At 49.2% G+C, this 9,611-nt stretch overlaps 1 protein-coding gene across 8 annotated transcripts; it reads right to left on the bottom strand.

Moving 5' to 3' along the window:
* Nucleotides 1-25: 25 nt before the first annotated feature.
* Nucleotides 26-9,328, bottom strand: IFT22 (intraflagellar transport 22). Of its 8 annotated transcripts, XM_045048221.1 has the most exons (7): nt 9,176-9,324; nt 8,344-8,543; nt 5,750-5,787; nt 5,438-5,514; nt 5,233-5,322; nt 4,291-4,545; nt 3,168-3,630 (listed from the first exon to the last, which is right to left on the bottom strand). In XM_045048221.1, the coding sequence occupies exons 5-7, from the start codon at nt 5,297-5,299 to the stop codon at nt 3,482-3,484; spliced, it is 471 nt and encodes a 156-aa protein (XP_044904156.1). In that variant the 5' UTR covers nt 5,300-5,322; nt 5,438-5,514; nt 5,750-5,787; nt 8,344-8,543; nt 9,176-9,324; the 3' UTR covers nt 3,168-3,481. The 8 variants fall into 8 exon arrangements, 7 of the variants coding, with proteins under 7 accessions (XP_044904156.1, XP_044904153.1, XP_044904155.1 ...); XR_006591341.1 differs by lacking the exons at nt 5,750-5,787; nt 8,344-8,543 and adding an exon at nt 26-729 and having other exon boundaries at nt 3,350-3,630; nt 4,291-4,553; nt 9,176-9,328; XM_045048218.1 differs by lacking the exon at nt 5,750-5,787.
* Nucleotides 9,329-9,611: the final 283 nt, after the last annotated feature.

The following is a 9,611-nucleotide window of genomic DNA, read 5'->3' on the forward strand; positions in this document are numbered from 1 at the left end:
TATAAGTAGAAACCAAGTCACTAAATACTTTGATAAAATCAGAATTTTATTCCTCTGGACAAAAGATTTCATTACATGATATGGGTAACACACACGTGGGTGTTTTCCAGGCCTCGTAAAGTCACACAAAAGAGGGAAAAAAGGATAGTTCTGTATAAACTCCACAAAACTCCAGTTAGACAAAATGCAACATAGGTGAGTTATTTTTATTTTGCATAGCACTTTGAACGTCTGAAAACTAAAATTATGCTCCCATCCAAAGACCTGCTTAAGCGTGAGGTAAATCTGCACTGAGGCTTTAGAGGAAGGAGGCATACTTTTTAAAGCTATCAGGAGGCCTAGATACGAATGAACCGTAGAGTGCAGGAAGACAGATGAGGTGTTGCTCACATCAAAGCACTGAGAACTTTCCTTTTGAAGTGGGAATACTTGGCAGACACAACATTTCCATTGGCTTTTAACTGTGGTAGGAAGAATGGCCAGTATCATAAATGTAGAGAATTATTTAACTGATAAAGCAGTTTCGAAGTCACATCAAAAACATGTAATCTGTTACCGTTTCAAAAGCAGAGGAGCTTCCTCCCTCCTCGCTAATTTAATTCCTTTGGATTTGGTTTTTAAAACAGGATCCTTCATTTGTTGCTTGAGGAAGGAACACATCTGTTGAGAAAGTATCAGCCAAGGCCAAGAGAGTACCAACCATCAGGTGGGGAAGGCTAAAGTCAGGACCTAGAAGACATAGTTCAGCATAATTTTCTTAAGTGGTACAAACAGATACTTTTTTAATGGGTATCTTTTTTTTTTTTTTTAAACTCTTGTACGTCTTCGGTTACCAGCAAATCTCTACTCTTTGTTCTAACAATTTCGCCTACGCTTTGGATACAAGGGTCTTCTGGTGTTCCACAAAAAGTATACTGATCTCCAGCAGCTTCCCTGAGCCCTTTCCAGATGTGGACACTCAGGGTGTGACAGGAGTGACTCACGCATAGCCTTCTTTGCAAGCTACAGCTTCAGTACTATCCCATCGTTGACTGGTGTCAGGAAATCTAAGGCTAAGTTCTCTCTGCAACATACTTGCAAGCCACTTTCTGGGTGCCTGGGCTTCAAGAACGGTTATTTGCCCTGGAGTGCTGTGCTTGTGGCTTCACTAGGTTGTCTCGGGGGTGACATTCTCTCCCTTGTTCACTGGTGGACTCATCTGTCCCGTTACCACGGGACAGGGGAGAGAGCAGGGGCGTGGGTGGGGTCCAGCTCTGTCCCTGTCCCTAACTTGCTGGGTCACCTCGGACTGGTCATTTGTTATCTCCCCTTACTCCCCACAAGCCTGCTCCTCTTCCGTTAATGCCGCAGCGAGCAGCACCTGGAGTGGGCTGAATTATGGCCCCCGAAGATCTCGGGTCCCAGTCCCTGGGACACATGCTGTTTCATGACATCTTCGCAGATGTGATTAAGTGAGGGATCTTTAGGTGGGCACTTCATGCAATTGTAAGTGTCCTTATAACGAAGCGGCAGAGGGAGGCTTGAGTCAGATACAGAGAGGTATGTTCCGTGGGGCCATGCCAGTCATGCACTTGACAGGAGACGGCCAGTAGGGTGGCCAGTGACACGCTGACAGAGGTCAGGAAGGCAACCAGAGGACGCGCCCCAATAGTAGCACAAACACTGTCCGGACACCCTGACACTGCAAGGAAATGGACTAGAACCTTGAATTGATTAAATATTTATCCCAGAGACTGAACTAACCTGGAAACTTAGAATCAACTGTTTTTCTATGTCTTGTGATCTAAAAAAAACAGTTGATTCTCATTCTCCACGGCCCTTACATTCTGTAAACTTGCCATGCACACTGGATTAGGGAATACCGAACCATCGCTTCTGGGTAAATACAGGGTTGTGTTCCTGTGTACCTCTGACCACACTTTCATCAGCCATCAACACGTAACCTTGTTTTATGGATGCTTCTGTTTACATTTCTTTTTATTTTTTATTCAAAATATTTTTTGATGTTATTTTTTGAAACAGAAAAGCACAAGCTGTGGAGGGGTAGAGAGGGAGACAGGAACCGAGGCGGGCTCCCCGGTGACGGCAGACAGCCCGATGCGGGGCTCGAACTCACGAGCGATGAGATCACGACCTCAGCTGAGGTCAGCCGCTTAGCTGACTGAGCCACCCAGGCGCCCCTATTATTTTTTATTTCAGAGAGAAAGAGAGTGTGAGAGCATGTGAGCAGGAGAGGGGGCGGAGGGACAGAGAGAATCTCAACCAGGCTCCATGCTCAGTGTGGAGCCCGATGTGGGGCTTGATCCCACCACTCCGCAATCGTGACCTGAACGGAAATCAAGAGTCGGGCGCTCAACTGACTGCGCTGCCCAGGCGCCCCTGGATGCTTCTGTTTAAAGACATCTTATTTAATATGTGTTGTTGATTCACTGAACTTACAGCCGACAGCGCTATAACTCACGCTGGAATGAGGCTCATCTAAAGTACTTGTTTCGTCTGTAAGGCACATTGCAGCCTTTCTGCGCTTAGGAACACCAGCCAGTGCTTCAGCTGGTGTTCGGGGGTCATTTTAAACAGCGAAACCACTCACGAAGAGCACACAAATGTGAAAATGTGGCGCTGAACAGGCTGTGACAGGGACACCCGTTTACAGTAGGACGGCTGAAACAAGAAGGCAGAGCGTGGCCTTGATCAGCCTCCACTGGAAATGCGCATGTCTGGGGTTCAGATTTTTTGCCACTCTGAATAATGGTGAAAGTTGAGTTGTTGGTCTGGGGGTTACAACCACATTGCAGCCAGTAGGCAATCTGCAAATGCAGAACCCATGAATGAGGATCAACTGTACCTTTCTCTGGCCTCAAGTGTGGTCCAGGTCTCCCCATTATCTAGGAGGATGGGAGCGTGGGCTTTAGACCAATTACAGAAAATCCAGAATCCGTAACTTTTCCCCATATCTAAGGTGCAGTACTTAATTTCTGAACTCAACCTCGCCACTATCTAGAGGAACAGAATGGCAGTTCCACGAGGGTGGAGATTTTTATGTTTTGTTCATGCTGTACGTGGTCGGCGGCTAGAACAGTGTAACATGACAAGTCGTCGTTTGTTGAGTGAATTAAGGAATGAAAATCCCATTCAAACCAACACACACGAATGAAACTACTATTGTATCGTTTGGCTCGGACGGTTATAATTCCTCTTGACGTCTAGGAAGAGGAAAGAAAAACACCTCAGCTTTCCAGCTCTTGGAGAGATCCGGGGCAAAGGAATCAGAATTCGACAATAGGATTTTCTCAACTGAATGAAGGATAGAGAATGAACGGTAGGAGTCAACTCCCTGGTAGACTGGTACCTTAGAGCAGACAAGGAAAAGCTCTTCTACGGCCACGGGGAGGACACATCAATAGCTGGACGAGATTCTAGATGTGCACTGGGAAATGAGCGGACCCCATCTGCAACGCGGAAGAGTCCGGATGAAGGCTGGTCACGTGATAATCGACATCTCCTCCCGGTCTCTGCTTTCAGACACTGAATTGACTATGCTCTTTAAATACTTTATGAACTCCACCCTGATCTCTTCAGGGTCATCCTCCAGGTTCGAGTGCACCAGCTTCAGCTTGTTCAAGGGGGGTGCTTGAGGAGGAAACAATGTAATTAGGCATGAGCTTTGAACCAGGGGCCATTTCTAGCTCCCGCTGACCCGAGTCTTAACAGAAGCCAATTTGTTTAACTTTCTAGGGTCCAAAAATAAAGGTGGGTCTTGCCTGCCATGATTTAACAGATGAAGGTTCTACCGATGCACTCACCATAGTGCTTGGCATATAACAGGTGCTCAATAAATAATGCCACCACACTGCCACCTGGCGTCCACTTCCAGGTCCTCTTTGTTCTTACACCAGAAAGGAAGAGATTTCTGAATATTGCGAGTCATTTTCCATGAGCACTTTGTCACCTCTGTAATGGTGTGTGTTACATGCTAATGGGAGTTTTTCTGGAGAAAAGACCAGTCAGGAAAGAATGTCCCTAACAGTACTGATGAGTGGCTAAAACCAGGTTTTCCCCCCTTGGTGTCTGCCTGCTTTTAAAGAGTCTCTTTCCTGGCCTGGATGCTATGACGGACAGATCTTCTAAGCTGGGGATGCCAATTTACATGGTAGGAAAAACAAATGCCTAGGACACATTAGGTGCTCAATAATTGCACGTACCCACAGCTGGTTTCAAAGACCCAGAACAATATACAAGTGACCAGAACATTCAAGACAAGAGCGGGAAAGAGAATTCCAGCCTCCTTACACAAAGACAGGTTTCCTTTATCACTTCCGGAGCCTGGTTTGTGGTGTGCGATCAACAGACACTGAGTGTCCTGTAGGAGCTGCTGCTGGACGAAGCAGGAATACCACATGTCGATTTCCTTCAGGTGGCTTGGGGTGTCGGCATTGAAGACGATCACCACCCCGTGGGAATCCTTCATCAGGGCTGGCCAGCAAGACTCGAACCTGCAAGGCAGCACTGGATTCAGAGCGGATGTTAGGTGCTTCTGGTTTCTACCTGTGGGACTTTAGAAATAATGTCTTGGGGCACCTGGGTGGCTCAGTCGGTTAAGCGCCCCACTTTGGATCAGGTCACGATCTCGCGGTTCGTGAGTCTGAGCCCCACGTGGGGCTCTGTGCTGACAGCTCAGAGCCTGGAGCCTGCTTCGGATTCCGTGTCTCCCTCTCTCTCTGCCCCTCCCCTCTCACGCTCTCTCTCTCTCTCTCAAAAATAAGTAAACATCAAAACAATTTATAAAAATAACGTCTTCGTGTTAATTGACAGATGACTTCTCATTGTGTCATAACCCGATCCTTAAAGTTCTCAAGAGCGGTGCCCATCACCAAATAATCGATCAAGCCCCTATACATGCTAGGGAGTGTGCTGGGCCCGGGTCCAGGGTGCTTGGCGGGCAGCTGGGTTGTGAGCCATTTGATGAAGCAAACCCTCTTTAATTTTTTTTTTTTTTCAATGTTTATTTATTTTTGGGACAGAGAGAGACAGAGCATGAACGGGGGAGGGGCAGAGAGAGAGGGAGACACAGAATCGGAAACAGGCTCCAGGCTCTGAGCCATCAGCCCAGAGCCCGACGCGGGGCTCGAACTCACAGACTGCGAGATCGTGACCTGGCTGAAGTCGGACGCTTAACCGACTGCGCCACCCAGGCGCCCCGAAGCAAACCCTCTTTAAAGGAAATGTACGTACTTGGGGTCACCGCCACAATCCCACAGCTCAAATTCACATGCCGTGCCTTTGTCGTTGCTGGTGACATGCGGGTTCTCAAATTCCAGGATCCTAAGAAATAAAAACAGAGGCAGCATCTCTACTTCGGGCACGTTATACTCGTGGGATGCCACCGTCACCCAGAGAAGCGGGGGGCCCTCGGGGAGACAGATTTGTCGGGGCTCACCTTACTCCCTGGGTCGGATTGTATTCGGTGATGTCAGAAGATTCTGTCAGGAAGTTGGCCAAAACGGTTTTTCCACTCTGTGGAAGTGAAAAGGATAAAAGGGCTGTGCTGAAGGGCAGGAAAGTAACAACAAGTGAGCCTCCAGTAGCCGGCTTGGAACTGGGCGTGGTGGCCACCACGGGATTGCCACGGCAGAGGGCTCTCTCCACTTGGGAGGAGCTCGCTGCCTTACTGTACGTGGTGGGCACGGCCTGCCCTGGGACCCGGGGTGCATGGGGTTCTAATGCTGTCTCTGCCGCTGGGTGACCTTACCCACGCTGACGTCCCTGGCTGGCTCTCCGTTAAATTGTCTGAGAACAGAAAGGAATTGTTAGCGTGAGTCTGCCTGCTGCCACGTTCCTCTCCGCATCAAGAAACCTCTCCTGAGGCCCAGAAAGGGGAAGGGAGTTCCTCAAGGTCACAGAGAAGTTCAAAGGCAGAGCTGGGTCCCTCAGTGGCTGGCCGTGCCACACCGTCACACAGGGCCGTTCCTCCGTTCCTCCTTCTAGATAATACAAGTCCCACACGTCGCTAGTAACAAAACAGCCCTCCGGGGCCCTCCGCCCCAAACACCCATCTCTCTGTCCGCTCCACTCCCTCCCCAAAGGTAATGACTATGATCCGTTTTCAGGTATTTTCTGTACATTTGTGCCATTCGTTTAACAAATATTGTATATGCTCGGATATAAGACAAGGGGTTTTTCTTCCCCCCAAATTATTCCTCAGAAGGGAATCTCTTACACTTGAGTCCTTGTAAAAATCTCTGAAATTAGGCCCTGCTCTCTCGGTTGTTTTATTTTGAACAATTGCTTGGCTAGAACAATTTCAATCAATGCCAGTTTGGGGGGCTTGTAGAAGTCACTTGAAAGAATCAGAAAAAGGTGGGGGGGGGGGATGAGGGCTTAATACGGTGCTAGTAATCTTTCCCGAGCATGCGGCCTCACAAATTAAATGTCACTTAAAAATAACACAGTTGAGTGGTTATGTTTGGGGAGATCACGAATGTTTATCTATAGGATGAACACATAAAGCAAATGGCCCGATGTTGTAGGAATGGCTCTTCGGGCTGGAGTACATTTCCAGGAACAGGGTAATATACAGATTCAAAAAGTCCTTATATCCTAAACTACTCAGATGATGGGCTTTGTGATGTGTTTTAAAAGTGGCTCTAGTCATAAAATTAACTTGGGTGTCCAAGGTGCAGGAGAAGGGCTTGAATTTTAAAACTGTGTCGTGAGGCACCAGGGGCACCTGGGTGGCTCAGTTGGTTAAGCATCCAACTCTTGGTTTCGGCTCAGCTCAATCTCATGGTTCATGAGTTCGAGCCCCAAGTGGGGCTCTGTGCTTGGGATTCTCTCTCTCTCTCTCTCTCTCTGCCCCTTCCCTGCTCATGTGAATGCTCTCTCTCTCTCTCTCAAAATGAATAAATAAAACTTAAAAAAAAAAGCTATCATGAAATGCAAGTATGGAATAAAACAGCATTTCCAAATTAATATATATCTTAATGTTCCTTTAAATGTATACATAAAACATTATAAAGGTGTATTGATATATTTCATCTATGCCCTTAAAGTGTATATACACATGTTAGCCAACACCAATTGATTGAGGGGAAGGATTCTTCTGGAAAAATGAAGAAGCTGCCTGTTTGGTATGTAAGGTATTTTTAAGTGTCTATCCTGCCAGGTGCTGTTGAACACATACGATAAAATAGTCCTAAGTACTAGGATAAAAATCAAACAAGATGGGGCGCCTGAGTGACTCAATTAGGTGTCTGACTCTTGGTTTCAGTTCAGGGCATGATCTTGAGGTTCGTGGGTTTGAGCCCTGCATCAGGCTCCATGCCGGCAGCATGGAACCTGCCTAGGATTCTCTCTCACTCCCTCTCTCTCTCTGCCCCTCCCTGCTTGCTCTCTCGATTTGAAAAAAAATTAAAAAATCGGGGCATCTGGGTGGCTCAGTCGGTTGAGCGTCCGACTTCAGCTCAGGTCATGATCTCACTGTTTCCAAGTTTAAGCCCTGCATTGGGCTCTGTGATGACAGCTTAGAGCCTGGAGCCTGTTTTGGATTCTCTCTCTCTCTCTCTCTCTCTCTCTCTCTCTCTGCCCCTCCTCTGCTCAGGTTGTCTCTCTCTCTCTCTCAAAAATAAATAAACACTAACAAAAAAATTAAAAAATCAAACAGGACAACGTCATAGGGACTTTGGGTGGTCAGGGAAGGCTGAATGGGTATTTTTTGAGAAAGAGAGAGAGAGAGACAGTGTGTGAGCAGGGCAGGGGCAGAATGAGAGGGAGACACAGAATCTGAAGCAGGCTCCAGGCTCTGAGCTGTCAGCACAGAGCCCGACGCGGGGCTCGAACTCACGGACCGTGAGATCATGACCTGAGCTTAAGTTGGACGCTTAACCAATTGAGCCACCCAGGTGCCTCAAGCTATGCACATTAAAAAAAAAAAAATGTTTTTTTATTTTTGAGAGGACGAGAGAGTGCGAGTAGGGGAGAGGCAGAGAGAGAGGGAGACAGAATCTGAAGCAGGCTCCAGGCTCCAGGCTCCAGCTGACAGCTCAGAGCCTGACGAGACCCGGCGATCATGACCTGAGCAGAAGTCCAATGCTTACCCGACTGATCCACCCAGGTGCCCTGCAAGCTATTGCACATTTTAAAGTTAATCATTGGACTGCCAAAGAAGCTGTTATCAATGCCCCATCAACGAATCCTAAAGTACTCACTTCCTTACAAGCATCCTCATGCTTCATGTTCCCAGTGTTCTAACCTTTTTGCATCCACTCTGCTGGGCAAATTAGGGTCACCTTCTTGTTTTAATTTGTGTTCTTGTTAACTGTAGGCTGAATAGCTTCTTATACTTACTGGCCGGTTGTACTCATGTGCACAGACTCTGCTCGGTTTTCTGTTGAGTTCTCTTTACTGATTTGGAGACTTCCCTCGTGCTTGCTACCTATTCTTTCTTTGTGATGTATTTTGCAGATGCTTTCCCCAGGCTTAACTTCGCTGTCATCTCTTTTAAGGCTTCCTCAGTTTTGTGTTGTGCTTGAGGCGACTTTCCCTGTCTCAAGATGAATAACACATCTCTCCGTATATGCACATACTACAGTGATTCTCAACGCGGGGTCCCTGGACGAACAGCGTCAGTAAAAGGCAGATTCTGAGACCCCTCCCACACCCACTGAATCAAAACCCTAGGGCAGGACTGGCACGTTGTGTTTTTCACAAGCCCTCCAGGCCAATCGCGATGCGTGCAGGAGATGGAGACTATTCACTGGCTATTTCCACGTCGTTGTTGTTTTCCACACTTAGCTTTAGTCCAAGGGACTCTATTCCTGTGTATGACGTCCACACGTAGATTTAATTCCCACTACCACCACCATACACACACTGAGAGCGACCACAGTCCGCTTTTCTTGTCCCACAGGCATGTTCATTAGGGCCAACCTCACGGGCAAAGGAGAGTCGTGGAACCTAGACCCGGCTTCCAAAACGCCACTCACGACGTTCAGGGCTCACGAAAACCGGGTCAAGGTCTGGGGGCGCCAAGTTCCCGCTGAGGCCAGCGGCGCACACCGGCTGGGCGCGGGGAGACGAGGTTCCCGCCTCCTGGGGGGCTCCTGGCGCCAGGCACAGCCCCGGGTCGCCCCCGCGCCCGCCCGGGCCCCGCCCGCCGCCCCCGCCGGCCGGGCCTCACCTCGCAGGGCCCCACGAACAGGATCTTGGCCTTCAGCATCGCGGTCGGCCGGAGCCCTCCCCGACGCGGAGGAGCGGAAGCCGCCGCGCCGCTTGGCTGCCTTCGTTTCCACGGCGACGGGAGCGGCCCGCGGGGGCCGACGGGAGTGGGCGGGGCCGCGGCGCTCGGGGCCGGCCGCGCGAAGGGCTAGTTGGTGGGCTCCCGCCTCCGGCCTGGCGGCTGCGTCTTCGGGCCACAGGTGGGCGTGCAAGGCTACCAGGAGGTGGAAGGGAAGCGAAAGACTCGCATCCAGATTCGCTTCTGAGCCGGGAGGACTGCAGAGCTCGCACGTCCCGCCTCTCTCTTTATAGGGAGGGAACTGACTGCACGTCCTGATGTGTGTTCCTCCCTGGGACCCCACGAACTCAGGCTGGCCGTGTAGCTGGTGAGCTGGGGT

The sequence above is a fragment of the Felis catus genome, chromosome E3 (assembly GCF_018350175.1).
Source record: "Felis catus isolate Fca126 chromosome E3, F.catus_Fca126_mat1.0, whole genome shotgun sequence".
Lineage (NCBI taxonomy): Eukaryota > Metazoa > Chordata > Mammalia > Carnivora > Felidae > Felis > Felis catus.